Source organism: Panthera pardus, unplaced genomic scaffold, assembly GCF_024362965.1.
Source record: "Panthera pardus isolate Hobbes unplaced genomic scaffold, ASM2436296v1 HiC_scaffold_20, whole genome shotgun sequence".
Classification (NCBI taxonomy): Eukaryota; Metazoa; Chordata; class Mammalia; order Carnivora; family Felidae; genus Panthera; species Panthera pardus.
In genome coordinates, this window is record NW_026526766.1 from 90654523 (window position 1) to 90675474 (window position 20952).

A 20952-nucleotide genomic window follows, 5' to 3' on the forward strand; every position below is an offset into this window, starting at 1 on the left:
CACACACGGCACACGGGCACAGGCGCGGGTCACCAGGACTTCCAGGAAAGGGCAGAGGGCGCCAGCCGCCGATCCACGCTCCCAAAGGCCACCTGTCTTGTCATCAGACCCTGAGCTGCTATCCACGGGGCTGTGACATTTCCCCGAGAAGAGCCCCCTGCGGGGGGACAAAGGCCACGCTCCCACCAGGAAGTGTGTCGAAAAGTCACATGGCGATAGGACCCAGGCATCTGCCCCGGGGCCCCCCCAAGCGGTGACAACTGCTGTGCCGTGGTATCACTCGCTCGTGCAGGGGAGCGTTAATCCCTGTACGGGAACGTGGGACGCACCGGCACTCAGCGCGGGAGAATGTTCTGTACCCCCCGGTGGACACATCCCACTAGCCGGGGGGCCAGCTCTGCACCCCAGCCAGCAGACGGCCCACGTCCCTTGGTGGGAGCGCACTTTGGAATGGCGTCCCGGTCGAACGGGGAGGGCCTGCTTGGCTGTCACACGTTTCCACGCTGAGAAAACGGGAGGAGGGGACGTGAGGGACAGGCTCGGGCTCTCCCTCTGAGGCAGGAGGTAGAAACGGGCCCTCCCCACCAGAACCGGATGGTGGGGTACCCGGATGGCTCAGCACTTGTGCAAAGCCCGGGGGCCCGGTCCCCTAAGGCTGCGGAGGTCCCAGTGTGGGGTGGCCCTTCCCGCCACGGCTCCGTCGGGGCTGAGGCACGTGATGCAACTCAACCTGACCTGTCCGAGGGCTGCTGGCCCGGCTCCTTCTTAAATACCCTCAAGCAAACTTCCTTTTTTTTCTCCCAACAAAAAGGCCACGGATCACCCATAGGTGCTCCACGTGTGGGTGGCATGGCTGACGCCCCAGAAGTCGCTGAAAACCTACCTTGGGGCCGGGCTTCCCAGTGATGCCCCGGGGGCCCCGTTCGCCCCTCGGACCCTGCACGGGGGGGAGAGAGGAAAGGTGAGCTCGAATCCTCCCAGCCCTGGACACCTCCCTCCCCCTCCCACCGAGCATGCCCCCTGCAATGTGCTCCCGCTTCTGGAAGCCCAGAGGGTGGTTACCGTCGGGCCTCGCTGCCCCCGTGGTCCTGGCTTCCCAGGTGTGCCCTAGAACCAGAGAAAGAAGCGGCTGGTCAGTCACTTGCCAGAGACCCCTGCCACGGCCTGGGTGGTGGCCCTCTCCTGGGTTACGGGGAGAGAGCTCGGAAACAGAAGCCGGGAAGGTCTGCTCTCCTTGTCTGTGCTTCTCCAGGAGATTTTTCAGGCCGAGGGGACTTCACTGCACATTCGATACACAGAGCTTTGTGTTTCCTCACAGGCCTGTAGAAATCCAATTTTCTCCCTGCAGTCTGATGGATGTTTACTGCCCTATCTGGTTTCCTTTCCGCAAGCATCAACACCCCCCACTTCCCCTCCCGCCCGCCCTCTCCCTCCCTTTCTCCATCTCTCTCAGCGGCGGGGGCGAGGGGGATCATTACCGCAACCCCTTTCATACATAATTTACTTTTGCTACAGTTCCGAATATTAGCCATTAAATTTTCAACAGGCTCCACAGTCAAGCAAACTTGCGGCTCCATATATAAATCATACACCCAAAGTCATCGGCTGCTCTTCTCGTAGAACTTAGACTCCTTTTTCTTGGCGGTGTTGTTTTGCATTTTCCAAACCACGGAAAACAGATGCGCCACATTTGTTTTTCTCGGAAGCAGAGCTTGGGTAACGGGTAACCGCGGTTCACCCGCAGCGCGCAGAAGCAACGGGCGGACCGCCACCCCGGTGTCCCCACCGCCTCCCGATTCATCTTCCAGAACTTCATTCCGATTTCGAGCGACGAAGCCCAAGACGGAGCTGAGCCGCGAAGGCCACCTGCCGCACCGTCTCTCCCCAGCTTTGACTTGTTCGCTGCTGGAATCAAAACTGCTCTGTGCCGTCTGCCGTCTTGGAGCGAATTTAATACAACGGTTTACGGTGACGAGGTGATTATGTCTCCTTCCAACAATGCACTCTGGTTTCCCTGCTTTAATTACCTGGCGATAGCCTTTGGCTCCAAATAAATATTTGCATACGAACATTAATGCAACATCTGCTTTCTTCGCGCTGTTGGCTTTTACCAGCGTGGACGCCGGGCCAGCCCCGGCTACTTGTTGGCGTCCGTGGGTGCGTCCAGCCGCGCGTCTTCTCCGCCAAGTCCCACACCCGTGAGCCCGGGCACACAGGGCAGGACCGAGGCTCAGCCCCGGCCTCCCGGGTGAGCCTGCTGCCCAAGGGTTTCCCTGTAAACTGAACCAGAGAGGGACGGATGCTGCTCAACAGGAACCGCCCCGTCCACGGTCTGCTTGGTGACTCGCCTGTGAGCGCCTGTCCTCATGTCCTCACGGGGGACGCGCAGACAGTCCCAGAAACGGCCCTGCTCCGGCCGAGAAGCCAAGCACAGGTGCATCTCTGGACTCCGGCCTCCCGGGCCCCTCAGCCACCAGCCCCGCAGAGCCGCCCTCCCGGTCCGCAGATGGCTCAGGAGCGGCGGGAGCAGGCACCACGGAACCCCTGCCTGTGTCCCTCTCCTCCATGATTTCCAACTGGGACTCTCAGGGATGACATTTTCAATGTGGCTGGTGCCTTCAGTCACGTGGCAAGACGGACCATGCCCCATGGGGGCGGCCTTGAGGCCCCGGGGACGCCACCCGTTCGCCCCCACCACCTGTTCACCGTCCCCTTGTCTCTCCCCCCCCACTCTGCCCCCTGCTCAAGCCTCAGTCCTTTGTCCCGGGCATCTGTGAGGCCCAGCCCACCTCCGCCCCTCCAGGCTGTCCCTGAGCCCTCCCTACCTCTGCAGTCAACCGCCCCCCCCCTTCCCCAGCACATCTGGTTTGTCCCTGAGCACGCTCCGCCATCCGCCACACCATCTGCTTTACAGACTTGCTCCCTGTCCCCACCCTTGGAAGGCAAGTTCCACGAGGGCAGGGATCTGGGCTTCTGTGGCTCTGTCCCCAGGGCTCCAAGAGCACCTGACATGTGGGGACAGGGGAGGTGCTCAACTAATGCCATTTGGATGGAGGGAGGGCTGCGTGGATGGACGGATGGAGGGAGGGAGGGAGGGAGGGACACAGTGACAGGCTGGCAAGAATGACCCCATAACTTGGTCTGGAAGGGTCAGCGAGCCAGCCGGATTGCCAGAATCGGCGATCAAGGAAGAGTTGCAAACCACCAGGGCACCGGGAAGGTCACTGTCACTGGGAAAAAATTTCTTCTTCCTTTCCTGGGGAAGGTTCCAGAATAAAGACATCTCTCTCAGGAGATATGTGGGGGGGGGACAGACGTGCATAATTCCGAGGTTCCTCTCCCGTGCAGGGATGTGGGTCCTCAGTCGCCCCCGGGGAGGGCGTGGGGAGCCCATGAGCTGAGCCGTGAATGGTCCAGGTCTCCTGACAGGACGTGCTCGTGAAACTGTAGCCATCTGTGTGGTTCACTTGTGTGCAGGGCCATCTCGGACGCTTCCCAGGGACGGACTTGGCCTTTTCCTCTAGATCCCATGTCCTCCGCTTGCCTCTGTGCCCCCAACACCCGGGAGGGGCACAGGGAATATTTCTCCCACGATATGCGCGAACGTGCTTGCCGGTCCTACTTGGCCCTTGCCCGAGCCGTTGCCTTTTGTAAAAGTTGACATCGTTGTCCTCAGGGCCTGCCCCCACCAAGGTGGCCTCCGAATACAGCAACCACCACAGGCAGCTTGGAAAAGCCCCGTAAATTCCCAGCATAGTTTCCTTGCGTCTCTGCTTCAGGTCCTGGGAACCAGGAGCCAAACCTCACAAGAGCAAGCTTCTGGACCCATGCTCCCCCGTTCTGCAACCACATCTGTTTTCGGTGGCGTCCCTGGTGACCCCCAGCACCGACGCATGGGGATAACGGCCCGTGGGGCTTGGGGGGGTACCCGGGCATCTCTCTGCCCCTCTGAGCTCAGGAAGCTGAGTAGCTCTACAGGGGCAGGGAGAGAGAAGCGGGGCTTGGGCCAGAGTGCCGGCCCTAGGGCGCCAGCCAGGCCTCCACGGCCCCACGCGACCCATCCCGACGGGGCCTTGATCCCTGGCCCCAGCGGGCTCCTCCACGGACAGGGGCTGTGGCCAAATCACACGACCAAATGCCGAACATCGCGGCCCCTCTAGGAGAGTCTCGCCGCGAGCTGGTGTCAAAGGTCAGGAGGCCGCCACCAGCACAGAAGCCACTCCCTTATCACCCCCATGCTTCCCGGACCCTGGCCCACCCTTCACAGCGGCCTCTGTGAGTATTCCAGAGGGCAGCTTTCCCCAAAGGCGTCCGTCAGACTCTCTCTGGAGGTCAGACAGACAGGAAGGGAGGCGGATGGGTACACGGACAGCGACAGACAAGGAAGAGCCAGACAGACACGCTCGCAGAGGCACAGACACAGGATGTACGTGCAGGTGAACAGGTAGATGCGCGTGGAGATCAGGTCCAGCTGCAGATGACGACAGTGTCCCCGTGCTCACGCCGTCTCCTCGCGCTGAGGGCAGTTCCCCGTTTTCTATCTACCTCAGGCATCGGGCACATACACGTTTGTTTACACGGGTTGGGCTGGCTTGAGGTCTCTCTCCGTTTTTCGGGAGAGCTCACCGTCTCTGCTCAGACGCGGTGAGGACAGATCGGGGCAGGGGTCTCTCTGGGAAGACGCAGCCCTCCTGTGCCAGGAGCAACAGCGTGGGCGCAGGGGAATGGGCCGGGCCTGTCCCAGTTCCCGCAAAAGCGGCAGTCCTTCCTCCGAGGTCTGGGGTCCTCCCCGCCCCAAGGTACGCCCTGCACACGTCTCGCAACCCGGCCTCTCTGCCCCCACATGCCTGTGGACAACCAGCTCAGAACTGAACGACCAAGAGGACCCCCTCGATCCTGCGTCCCGGGCGGCAATGCTCAGAGAGCGCCCTGTAATTTCCCCGACAGAAGGCCTGGAGCAGGGGGCGGTCAGGGCGGTGTGGGGGGCGTGGCTTCCTCAGCCCAGCCCTTCAGAACGCCACTGTCCATGGTGACAACGGAGTGAACCACAGCATCGGGCACCGGGCAGGTGCCCTGGGGCAACGGCAGCTTGGGAATGACGAGGGGGGAAGAGCTTCCTGAATTTGGACCGGCAGGGGAGGCAACACGCTCCTTTTTTCTCCTTCCCTTCCTTTAAAAATTCGTCCGGAAGGAAAGGCCCTCGGGTTGAAAGACTCGGGTTTCGCTCACGGCCTGAGGAGCTGTCGGGGTCGCGGTGTCGGTCAGAAAGCATGCCCTCCCCTCCCGCCGCTGCCCTGCAGCCCACCACCACCCAGCCCCGTGTGCGGGGAGTCTCCAGCGCTTGGTGCTGAAGGCCACGGGCTTAAGGTCCGCCATGTGGAAAGCGGTTTGGGCAGCAAAGTGGGTGAGAGCAAACAGGACGTGCCAGAAAATGCACCCGTTGAATACCAAGGCAGTGGAGCGAGCCACCTGACCGGAGGCCAGGCTGTCCTTACCCTGCCGCCCTTCTCTCCGTTGGCACCAGGAAAGCCGGGAAATCCGATAGAACCCTGAAAGAGAGGTGACTCATAAGGAAGCACGAGAGCTGGGCCAGAGAATCAGCTGTGCTGCGTGTGCCAGCAGCAGCTTACGGTTCACGGCCTCAGACACGAGCTCCACCGACCCACCCCCGACCCACCCCCTCACCCCCCACCCATCCATCCACCCACCTTCTACCCTTCCATCCATCCATCCATCCATCCGTCCGTCCGCCCACCCATCCACTCACTCACCCACCCAACCATCCAGCTACCCATCTACCCATCTACCCATACATCCATCCCATCCAACTATCCACCTACCCCTCCATCCACTCAGCCAACCATCCATCCGTTCTGCCCAACCATATGCCCACCACCCCGCCCCCAGCCAGCCATCCACCCATCTAACTATCCACCAATCTGTCCACCCACTCAAACACCATCCATCCATCCATCCATCCAACCATCTGTCCATTCAACCAGCCATCCACTCACCCATCCATCCGTCTAACCATCCGCCTATACAAACGTCAACCGCCCACCCACCAACCCACCATTCGCCATCCATCCGTCACCCACTCGCTCAAGAAATATTTCCTAGGCATCTCATAGAGTCCAAATCTAAAAACCAAAGCTGAGTCTTAACCACACTTCCCCCTTCTCCCCCTCTGAACACTCATGTCTTCAAATGCTGGTATCTGCGAAGAACAGGGCACACAGATTCCTGAGAATGAACCGGAAGGGATGTGTGGATCTCACATTCATGACATTTTGTTTGCTGCGTCTTGTTGTCATGTTTTGTTATCTTCCCAGAACACCTCTAAATAAAGCATGGCGGCTTGTAGAGTGAGAAGTTAATGCAAATCTATGCACTGGCTCTAACAACTAACAGCTTTTTAATTCTAGAAACCTACGAGGGGCACGTAGACAAAAGAGACACTTGGGGACTCTGATGTGGGTAATACCCAGACAACTACGACGTGAGCTTCCCCGTGACACTCGGGCACTTCCCGTGCCCGTGGGAGGTGGCTACTGTCTTCAGCGGGCCTCGACTCTCCGGTGGCTAAAAATCCTGACCTGAATGTGCGCTCAGACCATGAAAAGTTCGCGAATTTCCAAACCTTGCACCCCTACGTCCACCTGCCAATCCAGGCAGGAGACTGCCCCGGACACCTGGGTGCAGGTCCCACAGAGCTCAGTGCGGGTGCTGGGACACGGTGGCATGTCCAGACACTCCTGAGGACCTTGAAAACTGCCAGGCGGGGCGCCTGAGTGGCTCAGTCCCTTAAGCGTCTGACTTGGCTTGGGCTCAAGTCACAATCTCACAGTTGCACGGGGTCAAGCCCTGCGTCAGGCTCTGCACTGGCAGCATGGGGCCTGCTTGGGATTCTCTCTCTCCCTCTCTCTGTCCTTTCCCTGCTGGCACTGTCTCTGTCTCTCTCTAAATTAATTAATTTAAAAAAAACTGCCAGGCAGCTCAAAGTTTTATTCCCTTGCCTTCCGAGGACACTGCCTGAACTTGGCCCACACACCCCCGGACTTCTCTCCTCTCCTCCCCTCAGAGGACATATACTTCAGGACAAAAGGCCTGTCCGTCAGCCCCTCTTGCTCCAAGACGCGGGGGGCACGGCCACGTCACAGCCGCACTCAGCACACTACTGGGGGACCCCGAACAAATTCCCGTTTCACTGCAAACTGCCTCCCCGCATACAGGGCGAGGGCCCACCCGCCCCAAGTGGATATTAGCATTCCACGGGAAGGACTGCTGATTCCTCAGCCAGAATGGAAATATCCAGGGGGACAGGCAGCCCACGGGGCCCTTCCCGGGAACGAGCCTGAGCCTGGGAGCCTGGAAAGGCGCTGAAGCCGGGGAGGCAGAACGACGCAAGCAAAGCCGGGAGAGACAGGAACTCTCCTGCACCGCTAATTATGTCTCCGGTGCAGGCAGCTGGTTATTTTTTAAGGAAGAACCATGAATAATAAAAGGTGAGTTTTGGGGAAAAAAATAACGTGTTAAATGATTTCCAAGGCCTGGAGGAGATGTTTCACTTAAAGCAGAACATGATTTCATGGAAGGAAGGTTTCATCTCCCTTTACGCTGTTATGAGCAAATAACCTTCAAATCTCCAGTGCGGAGCAGAGGTGAGAGAGGCTTCACGAGTCCTCGGTGCAGAGACAGCAGCGGGCAGAGGTGCAGGGGACGCCTCGCCTCGCACGGCCCTCGGCTCAGGCTGGCTCTGCCCCCTTCTCCGAAAGGCCCGACTGCCAGCCCCTCCTTCCAACCCAACCAGGCTAACGCGCAGGCTGTGGCCAGGGCAGAGCCTGGGGGAGACAGCTGGGGCGACGCTGGGTTTCGCCACAGCAGCCTCCCCCGGGGCCGTGGGTGTCCGAACACCCGATACTCTCATAAGTTACCTTGGGCCCTTGTCTTCCCGGGTAACCTGGTAATCCCGGCACTCCGAGTTTTCCCTGGGGAAAAAGAAGGGGCTGTGTTATCTGGCCAGCACCTTACCTCTCCATCCATTTTCTCCCAGCCGAGAAGGGACACGGAGAGGCCGCTGCCTGCCCCCTGGGAAGCCGTCTCCCCCGAAAATCCCTGCCCGGACGGGAGGCAGGAGGAGACACGGCCATGGCTGAGGCAAATCTCCAACGGAGGAACTCTTTATCTGTGAGATTCTGTCGAGCCCTTTTGTAAAAGAGTCCTCGGGGCGAGACAGGGCGGATGTCTGGTGCACTCTGAGCGCCCGTTCCTGGGCCAGCGCCACAGCAGGGGGCAGGGGGGCGGGGGGCACAGGTGTAAGGACAGGGGCCTGTGGAGAGTCCCTGCATGAAAGATGATGCCCTGGGTGCCGGGGCTCGGTCCCCAGGCTCTGGGGCACCCGGAGGAAGGAGCCCTCTCAGGGCACTGGCCTGGCAAGGTGCTCAGAGAGACCTAGCTCGGGACAAGGAAAGGACTGGCCTAGCAACGGACGAATTCGCCAGGAAGGGTGGCCAGGGTGCCGGGGGAGCACGTGGGACAGGACCCGACTCAGATTACACCTGGCCCCATCTGGGGGCTTCAGCCCGGCAGAGTCACCAGCCTGGCCACCCAAGGCCGTCAGAAGGGTCTGTCCCCGGGAAGCAGTGAGCATCCTTCCCGTCACATACCTTCTCCCCAGGGGGTCCCAGAGGACCCGGGTCGCCGTTTGGACCTCCACGACCCTTCGGGCCTTCGGGGCCATCTTCTCCTCTGGGACCAGGGGGGCCGATCTCCCCCTGCAGGTCAGAAAAGAGAAGGTGAGGAAGAACCCCCAGTCTCCACCCCCCACCACATGACTCCCATGGCCGTTCTGGGCCCGAGAGTCCGGGTCCCAGGTCAGATCTTGGGGTAGGAGCCGCTTAGCCCGCTTGGCGCACCAGGCGGCCTCAAGAGCACGGCACCCGCTCCTGTCTGACGAGACGGGAGCACCGCGGAGCAAGCTACGGGGCTCTGCTGAACGGCCACGCCGTCCCTCTGCACAGCGGTGCGAAGTTCCTTCTCCAGGCTGCACGCTCCTGCTTCTCCAAATGAGTCCCTCTCGGTTGAGGCGACTTTGGTTAACCCCGGAGCTCTCAACCGCTCCTTGCCCAAATAGATCAGGACAACCTGTGCACAGGACGCTGCCTTTTTCCTTGAAGCAGGGATGGGATGCAGCCCCTGCCGCCCAGGGGTCTGGGCCTGGCAGGCACACAGGAGACCACGTGACATGTCCCAGAGATGGAAGGGTCCTCAACGCTGCCCCAACCAACTTCGCCGCGGTCCAGCCTAGGCCCGGACACGACCGGGGGTCTGGGGGCTTGCCGAGGTCCACGGCAGCGCCGGCCCGGCCTCTGAGCGCCGCCCTCCCCCCCCCCCCCCCCGTTCCCCCCCGGCCCTCTGCTCACTGCCAGGTCTCGCTCTGATCACTGGCTTCCAGCGGCAGCTGGAAGACAGCCGTACCCCCCACAGCAACGATGGGTGTCCCACGGGACACGAAGGACCAATAACTTCCTTACTCGTAATGTCCAGTGTGTCCGCGGGCCCAGGACTCTCGGTCCCTAAGAAATGTTCTTCCAACAAAAGGACCCTTCACACATTAACTGAGCACCTAGGAAAGGTCACGCTCGGGGCAGAAGTTTCTCCGCTCCCTGGCTGAGGAAGTGTCCCTGCCGCCAGTCCCACCCTCACCCAATTCCAACGGCAGGCCTGCCCGCGGAGCCTGGAGTGTGACCGCCGGACATCCTTTGTGCAATCTCTTTCAGAGATGGACCCTCGTGATGTGGACCCCGAGCGTGTGCACGGCATTGTCAGAGGCAGCATAAAAAGGACGTTCGCCAGCCAGAGAGAGAGAGGCCCCTCAGATGTGGGGCCGAGTCCCGTCACCATGGAGAAAGTTCTAGAAGGGCTGTCTTTAGCAGGAACATAACTGGGACACGACTGTGAAATGAATCTCTCTCTTTCGTTCCTCCGCCTTTGATAGAGGCCAAGATTGCCTCTGCCTTTTTAGTCTGTGACACGGCGCCAGGCGCGTGGGGCTCTCCGGGGCTGGCACGTTCTGAAAAGGCACCTGCAGGCCAGCTTTGCCGGGGAACAGTTACGGCAGCCGCACGGCGGCCGACAGCCGTCTGTCCAGGTGCGCGTCCAGCTGCCGCCACAGCTGTGCCCACGCGGGTGGCTCGGGCACCTCCCGCCCTCCTGCCCGGGGCCTGCGCTCACTCTCAAGGGGGTCGGGGCCCTTCAAAGTGCCTGCGCCCTGGCGGTGGCGGCCGGCCGACGACCCGGAACCTTCCTCCCGCTTCATCTGCTCTGCCCTCTCCCCACTTAGAGGAAGACACAGCCAGCAGCTTTCTGCCGGGCGCCTGCCGTGGGAGCCAAGCCCATCCCCCTGCAGCACGAGCAGCTTCCTCCGGCGGGGAGGTAAATTATTCATTAAAAAGCAACTGCTGTCTTGCAGTTTCTGATGCCCGAGCATGAGATTACAGAACACAGGAGCTGCTCGGGGTCCGAAAATCACGGGAGGATGCTCGGGGGACCGAGATGCCGTCAGGGCGGGCAGGGACCCCGGCCCTCCCAGGTCGGACGGCATTTCTGCAGCCCCCTCCCTCCGTCTCTTCCGAGCCAAGTGAGGCGCTCTGCCATCCCGAGTGTCGGCCGCAAAAAGACAAGTCCCCACGGACCCCCTGGGCAGGGAGGGTCAGGGCACAGGGCAGAGGGGCCAGGTGACCCCAGGTGACCCCAGTGACCGGGTGTTCACGCCAGGCGAGAGCCGCCTTGGCTCCGAGCGGGAAGCTGAGGGCCAGTGGGGGGACAAGCACAGAGCCAGGCCCCTGGGCTCCCAGCTGTTCCTGCCTGCGGGCCGAGAGCCCCCCCCCCCCCCCCCCGCAGAGGCGTCACCTTCGTTAGGAGAAGCTGTCCTGCGGCCCCGAACGCCGCAGCCCTCCCCTGGCCTCCCACCCCCAGCCCCGACCCCCGCCAGCACCCCAAAACACTCACCCGATCGCCCTTGATTCCCATGTCGCCTTTAAACCCAGGAAAGCCGTCTTCACCCTGACAAAGGACAAGGCAGCGCCTGGGTCGGCACGAAAGAGCCCACCTCCGGGGCGGCTGGCCCCCCTCCCCCCACGACTCCGCACACAGCCCTCAGCCCAGAGCCCCTGTCGCCACACAAGCGCTGGGCGTGCCGGGCGGGGGGGTTCCGAGTGTGAGTCCTGTCCCTCGTGAAGGGCGCCCCTCTAACCCTCTGTAGTCGTGGGGTCGAGCTCGTGGTCCGCCGCCCCCACCCCCACACCCCTGCACCCCGCACAGCTGTGCACAGCTGGGCCCCGCTGGGGCCCAGTAGCCGCTGACGGGCGAGCACCGGGGCGGGGCTGGAGGGAGGACGCCCCAGAGAAGCCGGCCGCCACGGTGGGCCCCACAGACCGGCCCAGCAAGAGCTGGAGGGGACGGAAGGGCCCAGGGCTCGGGCAGTCTGGCTGCGGGGCAGCCCTCAGTGACACAGTCCTGCACCCTCCAGGCCAGGGGGACACATTCCTGCTATTCGCGTATTTGGGGATCCACAAGGGTCAGGGACTGCCGTGCGCTCGAGTCCCCACGCAGACAAGCACAGACACCCTCAGGTACTTGCACGGGGCGGCCTGGCTCGCCCTCCCTCTCCATCCAGGCCCGGCGTCCTGACCTCGTTTGCCCATCGGGGGGCCTGGTCCTGAGCCCCAGGCCGGCCGGGAGCTGGTAGGCAGAGGGAGGCAGTTTTCTGGGACTTGGTGCGAACTCGTTTCTCCCCAGCCCGCAGTGCGCGTCCGCTGTCCGGTGATATGCCGGGGACTCACCCACAGCGGCCTCGGGCTCTAGGTCCCAGGAGGCTCTCCTCACCCCCACCCCGCAGGCTGCCCCCCCGGGGGCCCTCAGAGGGGCGGTGACTCTCCTGGAGAAGAGGCCTTCCCCGTCAGAACTCGCTCAGGTAGCCCTGTCTCTGGCTAAAGGACAAAAGTGATGGGACAAACGTGGCAAAACCTGGGGCTCTGGGGAGCCCCCGCCAACGGGATGAGGGGAGTTGAGGGAGCCGGGAGCTGCCGGTGGGGACCTCGTCTGTCCCGCGGGGAGTGTGCCCGGCCCTGACCCCGAGGGCCCTCAGTCCCCACGCTTCCAGGGGCCACAGGATGACGGCTCAGGGGTCTGCCTTCCTCCGCTGGCTCTCCAGGGGGAACCGAGGCAGTGTGCGTGCGCCTGCTCCCCCAGGCTGAGCACGGAGACGGGGCCGAGGCTGAGCCATCGCCACAGCAGAGGGCCCAGCGTCCGCGCCGTCCCTGTCCAGCGTGGCCACGTGAGGAGCCAGCTCAGGGACGGGAACAGGCAGATGCCGCGGGGAAGGAGCCGTGCCGGGCGCGGCCGGGGGGCACGGCGACACCTCTTTCCCTCCGCGCCTGGCTCTGCTCCAGCCTGAGGGGCCGCCCAGGGAAGAACACCCAGCACCCCAATGGCCCCGTTGTCCAGCTGCCTTGCGAGGCATCCGCCTGGGGTGTCCACTGGCCTCTGCGGGTGAGCGGCGAGCCTTGGCCTTGGCCGTGGGTGGGGGGTGCCAAGCCCCCGACCCTCAGCCCCGCCAGGAGGTGCGCCCACAGCCTGCCCTTTTGCATACAGTCTGTCCCGCGGGGGGGATCACATCCCTCCACACTCAGAGGCCACATGAGCCTCAGCAGCTGTTAGGGCTGCCACGGAAGGAGCCACCCAGCCGGCCACCAGCTCTGCGGCAGGAAGAGGCGGGGGGCACTCACCTTCTCGCCCTTGGTGCCTTTCAGACCGCGGATGCCATCAGCTCCCTGGGCAAACACGAAGGGAAGAGAGTGAGTCGGGTGGGTCGGAGCCTCTCCTGAGCTCTCGAAAGGGAAGGGTCGAAGCCCCAAATACCAGGAGGGCTGAGTGCGCAGCCCCCCAACCCACACAAGCTCCCTCATGCTCCCAGTCTCCGAGGGAGGACCCTGCAGGCTCTCCTCATGCCTACGTGAGCCCTGCCTCCCTGCCTCCCCCCACCAAGGATTCCCAGATGTCCCCCGCTGACATCTGCCCTCTTCCAGAAACATCCATCTCTCTGAGGTCTGGGGAGCCGGTGGGACGTGAGGCCTCAGCATGGCTCTGGAATCGGGCAGACTGCTCGTGGCCTCTGACGTCCCAGGTGCCTAGTGCCTCGGTTTCCTCATTTGGGAAGTGGGGGTGACGACAACCACTGCCCTGTTACTGCTGGTGGGAGGGGGATGCAGACGAGCCCTCAGGACAGTGCCCGGCACATAGTTGGTGCTCAAAACACAACAGCTGTGTGCTGTCTGGCCTCTGTCATTCTGTATTATTATTACTGACATGCGACAGTAGGCAACAGCTCATCAAACTGACTGATAGAATGGCACCAGTGCCACTGAACGCCAGCTCAGGACAGATCTCTGTGCCAGACCAGAACTGTAAGGGTGGGACACACCCTCTTTCCTCTGAGCACCCCCCCCCCCGCCCCCCGCCACGCTAGCACCTTGCCCAGACCAGGTAAGTCCACCCGTGGAGTGGAGGGAACTGGCCACAGCCTCGGCCCTCCGAGCAGGGAGCAGACACCGACCGCGGCCAGCTGCCCACGGGACCCCGGAGAGAGGCCAGGCCTCCCATCTGGTTCCAGCAGAGGCGGCGGGCAGGGCAGCTGGGCCACCTCGCGGGGACCCTCGGGCTGCCAGACGCCCTCTGGTGGCAAGAACTGTGCACAGAGTGTTAAGCCTTTTTCCAGGAACTGAGGAGAAGCCCTAAGAAAAGCTGGAGCCAGGCGCTGAGAGCTGGGCCGGGCCTGGGCTGCACGGCCTCCCCTGGGCGGGGGGGGGGGGGGGCAACCGCCCCCTAGATGCACCCCGGGCTCCAGTGGCCCCAGGCGGCCAGATGCCTCGGGACAGAGGGGAGGTGCGGTTACCCCCACACCTCGATGCCCTGGGGGCTCTGGCACCAGCTTCCTCTCTCTTGCCATGCTGGCGGGGTGGGCTTCCTGTGCCCACGCCCTCCCAGACCCAAAGTCCTACCATTTCCCGACCCAGGTCAGAGGCCAGGGGAACGCGGCCCAGGAGACCAACAGACCAGATCTCTCGGCCACGGCACGGCTGACATGTGGGGCTGGGTCACAGGGGCTGCCCTGCGCACAGCATCCCTGACCCCCCACCCGTTACGTGACGGTAGTCTCTCCCCCCAAGTTGTGACAGTCAAAAAGGTCTCCAGATGTCCCCCGGGGGGCACGAATCGGCCCTGGGCCTGCCGTCCCTCAGGCTGCGGACTCCACTGCCATTTTCAAAAGCACAGGAAATCAGAATGCATCTCTCCAGCGAAAAGAGCGTTCAGCCCCACTTTTCCTCCCACTCCCTGCTTCCAAGTCTAACTGGATCGCTCACGGCCTGAATGAATTTTAATCAGATAGACAAGATAAGAGCATTCCCCATAAACATTTTAAAGCAAACACCTTTTAGCTCACAGACACAGCATTATGCAATTAGCCGTGTACAGAGCCAGCAGACGCTTTTGCGACAAGAATTTATAAAATAAACACGCACAGAGCTCACATAATCGGCATTTCTGCCACACAGGCGATCCTGATAAAACTCACAAGGCGTGCTGGTAAGAGCCCGCTTCAGGGAGAAACCTGCCCTGCCTCGGGCCCCCTGCCCCCGGCCCCCGGCCCCCCCCCCCCCCCCCGGAAGTCCGTCTGCCCTCGGGCCCTCGGAACATCGGGATTCCGGGGAAATGCTGTCGGGCCCCTCGGGGTCTGGCTCGGGGCGCTTGGTGTGGAATAAGCAAGTTCTGGGTCTGAGTCCCCACCGAGGCATCGATTTTAGGGTAACTTGGGGCAAGGTGCTGAAAACTGAGGTTTTGGATTCTCCATCCCCCACACCGCAGGCCAGCCGCACACGTCCGAGGGGCAGAAGCGCCCAGGAGGATGAAGCGCGGTCAACGGTGCGGACCGAGCACAGGAGCTGAGGGGCGTGTCCACGCAAATCCCTCAGGCTGGGCTACTTGCGTTTGTGTATATATTTATACGTTTCCCTTCACGTCAAGTTGAAGACATTTGGGAACAAAGTGAGCCGTTGGCTTTTCTAAGGCCTCAGCATCACCTAGAGCTTTCAGACGCTACGGAGGAAAGAACACCCCCCCCCCCGCCCCCGAACACGTTCCTCAGGGCACATCCCTCTCCATATAAATGTGCCCCAGGTGCCCAGACAGCGACATGACTGGAAATTAAATCACACAACTCAAAGCAAACCCGGTTAGCTGTGACGGAACAGGCGGGCCTGTGTTTTGGGCATCGCTCTGGAGCTCCGTGCCCCCGTTTGACAAGGTTCCAGAGCCCCTTGGCACCGCAAACACGACTGCGGGTAAGTGGACACCTCCCACGAGCATCTCGCCAGCACTCGGTCTCCCGGGTGTTATCCATGGGGACGGACTCTCTCGCTCCGGATGTGCAAATGGCCCGGAAGGGACGTTTCTGAGTTTCCCCGGGGAAAGAGGGACAGGCTGTTCCCCTTGGCTGAGGCGTGTACCCGTGCGGCGCCTGGGAGGGGGCGGGCACTGGGTGATAGCTAGAGCAGCGTCCCGACCGACGGACAGGCGGCCACCGCCCTGACGCCTACGTCGTCACAGACGCACCGGAGCTGTCCCCTGCTCCGGGATCAGCCCCTCCTGGCCCTGGCTGGCCACTCCCTCGCCTGTCCCAGCCCCCTGTCCCGGGATCCCACCTTTCCCTCAGGAGCGCCGGGGGACCGGGACTGCTGCGCCCGCAATCCCAGCCTTGGCCTCCAGGAGGGCGCGAAGCTGCCAGAACCTCACCTTGACTCCTCGGGGACCCGGATAGCCGATGGGGCCCTGGGGGCCAGGTGGACCCTGAAACGAAAGGGGAAAGACCGTCAGCTCCATCTGGGGTGTGGTCGTGCCCGGTCCGCTCTGGGTCCTCCCACAACAGCTGGAAAGCTCCCGTCCCAGCAGCCAATTCCTCATGCTCTGTGCGGAGCGGACCCCGCACATCGGACCCTTGGAGGGGCTCCCACTGGACGGGGGACGCCTGCTGTGTCTCCTGCTGAGGCTTTTGCCGGGGACCGAGGTGCGGCCGCCGCCCAGAGGTTCGGGAGTTCGAGGGGGGGCCGTGAGATGGGGAGGGGCCCTGCTGCTTCGGGCTGCCCTTAAAGAAGTGTGCCCCCAGCAGAGGCACCTTGGGTGACGGGGGAGAGCTTCCGGCTGGGAGAAGGGGACGAGGGCTGACCGTCTGGGGAAGGGAGCCCTTGACAGCGTGAGGGCCTTGCTGACCACTCACTGCCCCGGCTCCCCGAGCAGGTGCGGGCCTGGGGAGGGCCGGGAACATGAAGGGACGGAGAGGCCGACTTCTGCCACAGACAGGGCGGCGGGCAAGTCCCTGGGGGCCAGGCCACCTCGAAACTCCATCCCGGCCTCAAAGCCCCACGTCCTGGCCCCCAAACAAACGAGGGCAATAGGTCAGCAGGAGCCCCCGGCCGAGAACCTGCACAGTCACCCAGCTTGCGTGTGGCCAAGGTCACGGCGGTGCCTGCACCCCCATGTGCGGTAACCGAGGTGGGGAGGGGTCACGGGGGACTTAGGCGGAGGTCTCTGCCGCCCCAGGCCGGGACCCCGGGGCACAGACAGCAGACCAAGGGCACAGTCGTCTCTGCTCACTCTCTTCTGAACCCACCTGGCCTCCTTTCTCTCCTGGAGGGCCTTCCTTGCCAGGGTGCCCCTGTCAGGAGAGAGAAGGCGTTAGGCAGCGGCCGCCCCCCACCCCTGTCTTCAAATGTGGGAGGGAGAGCCGGGCCCCTCCCATCGCCTTCCCCCACACCCCCAAACACAAAACAGGAACCAGAGAGGCAGGAAGTCAAAGGCATCAGGCAGCTGGGCACGGAGGGCACTCACAGCCACGGGGCCCCGAGCCAGTCCTTCAGCCCTGACCCTCAGCTGCCCCATCTGTCACCTGGGAATGGTGGCAGGCCTGGCCACGACCCGGGGTGGCATGGAGGAGAACGTGCTGGGAAGCCCACAGGTGGGATCCAGGCACCATCATGTCACCTGACTGCACCCAGCCCGCCCCCATGTCACCTGACTGCACTCAGCCCGCCCCCAGGTGCAGGTGAGCCGGGACAGTGACCACAGGGCATTTGCTCGTCTCCTGGCATGAAGGCTTCTGTGCCAAACAAGGACGGATGAAGCGGGACAGGGGGTCTGGACATCTGGCTTCCCGGAAGGGCAGGTGCCATGCTGTCTGCAGGACACAGACTCTTTCACGTCGGGGATGGCAGGCTGGTGCTGAGGTGGAGGCCACGCCCTGTCATTCGACTGGCGTCCCAGCACGTCCCCAGGTCTGTGTGCAAATGCCTCCCAGCCTCCCGGGTGGCACGTGCCAAAGAAGAGGACCTACTCCCACAATACAGGTTTGGAACCAACCCCAGTAGAAATGGTTATGGCCCCCGGGTCACTGCCCCGTCTACCCGAGCCCCAAGCAATTCAGTTCTCAGGAACGCCAGCTCTCTGACTTTCCAACCCGGGTCGGTCACTAGGTTTAGGCCGTTGAGTTCCCGAGGCAAACACAGACAATGACAGCAGAAAGAGACACACTTCGCTGAGGACACTGGCAGGGCGCTGACTCTCGACCTGGTTACGTCCGACCCACAGTGTGGTCTTGGGGAAGTCACTTGTCCTCTCTGGGCCTCCACCTCCTCATGGGTCAAAGGAGAGGGTGGGCCAGGTGCTCTCTCAGCTTGCGTGTTCTAGAACGCAGCAGCATTACGGGCACCGACATCTGGTCCCTTTGAGTAAATGATTTGTGCGTCTACCTTCTGATCTTTACTAGTCACGCGCTTGGATTTGACACCGTTGCAAATAGCCCGCCCCGAAGTGCAAAGCAAGGACCCCACCGCGAGGTCCTTCTGCAGGGTGGGGGGCGCCCTTAGGGAGCCGCGCCCCCGCCTTCGAGGGAAATCGGGCACCAGATGGACCGCACCTGCTGCTCTGGCCCGCGGGGGCCACACCACCCCGCCACACCGCCTTTCAGAAACAAGGCTCATGGCTCCAACCCCTCACGTGGCAGAGCTGGACCCCAACAGTGCCAAGGAGAAGGTGACCTGCTTTAGGGTGACCAGGAACGGGTGGGTCCTGTCCCCTCTCTGTCACATGGGCTCTCTGGAGCTTCCATCAACCACAGACGTTTTTCTGTTAAGGAACCGTGCGAACAGGGAGGGCAGGTGTGGATGCGTGAGCCCCGGGCTCTGGGTGCCACACACGCTGGGGACAGAGCCACACTGGTCCCTCGGAGAACGAGCAAGGCCCTTCCACACGGTGCTGTCCTCGCTCACGGGGCGGCAGGGACAGAGTCCCTGCAGGGACTGCCAAGAGCCGGTCTGAAAAGCGCTCTGGACTGTGCCCGGCAGCGAGCGCGTGGGCCACTCACGTCGGCGGTTATCGGAATTATTAGCATTATTTGAATTGAGGCCAAATTTCTTTACCTCCGTTGTAAGTTGCGTCTATAGAATGAGAGTAACTGTGGGGACAGCTCAAAGCTCACTTAAAAACGTGGGAGCAGGGGCGCCTGACGGCTCGGTGGGTTGAGCGTCCGACTTCGGCTCGGGTCATGATCTCACAGCTCGGGAGTTGGAGCCCCGCGTCGGGCTCTGTGCTGACGGCTCAGAACCTGCTCGGGATTCTCTGTCTCTCTCTCTCTGCCCCTCCCCCGCTCACATTCGCTTTCAAAATAAATAAATAAGCGTTAAAAAAAAAAAGTTCCAAACAATGTGCCAACAAACAATGAAAGGAAATACACCAGACTAAGAGACTGATTTTTCTGCAGTGAAAAGCCGGCCATTTTCCGTTCCCTTCTGCGCATTTGCGTTTTTCCAATGCTCTATAACAAGCACTGCTCGTATGATAGAAAAATAATAAGGCTTAAATTATTTGCATTTGATGTTTCTCTGGTTAAAAAAGTAATATATGCTCCTTGGAGACAATCAGGCAAGTGGGAAAGGAGACAAAGTCCCTCGTAACCTCACCGCCCGCGGCAACGCCAGCTAATCGCGTGACGTGGCTCCTCTGTTCCGTCTTACGCACACACGCGCCAAACGCACCACGTGGTATATTTTTAATGTCATTTTACGTGTTGGGCCTGTCCTCATGTCACAGAACACTCGCCCAGAGTTGGTTCTTACTGGCTCCGTAATACTCCTTCGAACCATAACTCACGTCCCCATCGCCCCGTTGTGAGCTCTCCGGGATGATTTAACAACACGCTTCAGTGCGCGTCTGCTCCGAAACGCTCCCTCCTTCCGAAGGGCTTTAAATCAACCTTCCTTTCTGCAGCCGAGGCCAGACCCAACCAACTCGAGGGAAGAAGGGAAGAAAACCCTCTCCTGTTCGGAGCGTGTGCTTTCATCTCTCTGTTCCTGCAAATTCACCTACGACAACAGGCACCTGTTCCCCTTCGCGTCTTTAGCGTTAAGCACCTTCAGTGAGCAGCTCGCATGGCCATGGTCGGACGGGCCGCCGTGCGCTCATATTTCAAGTTTAAGTGTTTGCTGGGGGGGTGGGAAGTGCAAAGTCTAGGACAGGCAGCCCACGGCTCCACGGGCTCGGGGCGGGGGCGGGGGGTAGTCTTCGAGGTCTAAGTAGGAAGGAGCCTGGACCCCTCAGGGTCTCTGGAGCATCAGGGTGTCATTTTGGGGACACGGGGTCTCCGGGGCAGAAGCAGTCAGGTCAGGGAGGTGGGGGCCTGCAGCCCGCCCCACTCCCCAGCACTGTCTGCCCCATAGGGCTGCGGGCCTGGCCCGTGACGGACGCCCTGCACACAGGAAAACGCGTGCAAGGAGATGCACCCACCTGCCATCGGTGGGGTAAGCGTGGGGGTGGGATCAGAGTGGCTTCCATTTTGTCGTTTTTTTCATCTATTTTGCTAATTTTCCGTAACAAGTTATTTTACAGTCAGGAGAGGAAATGCAGCGCGAACGTCAATTAAGAGAGGTAAGCGACCACTGCATCCACACCGCCAAACGCGTGGAACGCGGGAGGCCGCGGGAGGCCCTGGGCGGCTTGCGTGGGGCGGGCGGTGACCGGCCGCTGGCTCAGCCTGGGACGGGGCGACTGCTGGTGTGTGATACCCTGGACCCCGCCATTCTCAGCCCCGAAAAGGGAAGCTGTACCTTAAACAGTCCCCAGTTAATTGCTAACATACTGAGCTCTTGCTTAGGTTTGACCAGCATTATTAGAACGATAAGATACGCCGTGTCTGAAATAAATGGTTCAGATAGTCCTATTTCTGGAAATGTGCTATGTCTGCAGTATCACCTGAATCCTCCAAAAAAAAGGCGAAACCAGAAATCCCACCAGCAGCTTGCAAAGAGGGCGGTGGGTACAGATGGATACACACACACACACACACACACACACACCTCGAACGTGTGCCACCTCCCCACCCCTCCCTCTGCCAGCTCAGCCACAGGCTGACTTGTCACTGGCTCCCTATTTCGAGGCGGTCCCTAATCTGGCTCCACAGCTGCGCTCACACATGGCCAACGCACTGCTTAATACCCTCCTTCGCAGTGTGTGATGGCTAAAAATACACTCAGCGCGCGCTGTCCTTCCCTTCAAACACCAGCGACACGGGGAACGGCTCGGAGCCCAGCCCAGCCCTCCTCGGGGTTGGAAATGCAGGCTGGGTTCTGGTCCTTAAACAGCGCTCCCAACAAATAACTCCTCCTAGTCGTGTAGTTTCCACCCCTTGATCGGAACCCGTCATGGAAAAGTGCGTCCAGAGCCCCATAATCGCTGGGCCACCAGTCACACAATCAGCCGGGTCTTTCTTTATCAGTGGAGGTGGGAGAGAGGAGACAGGAAGGGGTGCCTCACCGCAACCGGGGGCGAGGGACGAGGGGCGAGGGG

The 20952-nt window shown here is 61.6% G+C and overlaps 1 protein-coding gene across 2 annotated transcripts in view; it reads right to left on the reverse strand.

The window, feature by feature from the left end:
• COL5A1 (collagen type V alpha 1 chain) overlaps nt 1-20952 on the reverse strand; it is a 148695-nt gene that overhangs the window by 38824 nt on the left and 88919 nt on the right. For both annotated transcript variants that reach the window (XM_053908503.1, XM_053908502.1), the window contains exons 26-34: nt 16727-16771; nt 15853-15906; nt 12789-12833; nt 11011-11064; nt 8667-8774; nt 7935-7988; nt 5496-5549; nt 1063-1107; nt 884-937 (exon numbers count right to left, since the gene is read on the reverse strand). In XM_053908503.1, coding sequence (XP_053764478.1) covers nt 884-937; nt 1063-1107; nt 5496-5549; nt 7935-7988; nt 8667-8774; nt 11011-11064; nt 12789-12833; nt 15853-15906; nt 16727-16771 — 513 coding nt within the window. The remainder of the gene's footprint in view (nt 1-883; nt 938-1062; nt 1108-5495; nt 5550-7934; nt 7989-8666; nt 8775-11010; nt 11065-12788; nt 12834-15852; nt 15907-16726; nt 16772-20952) is intronic.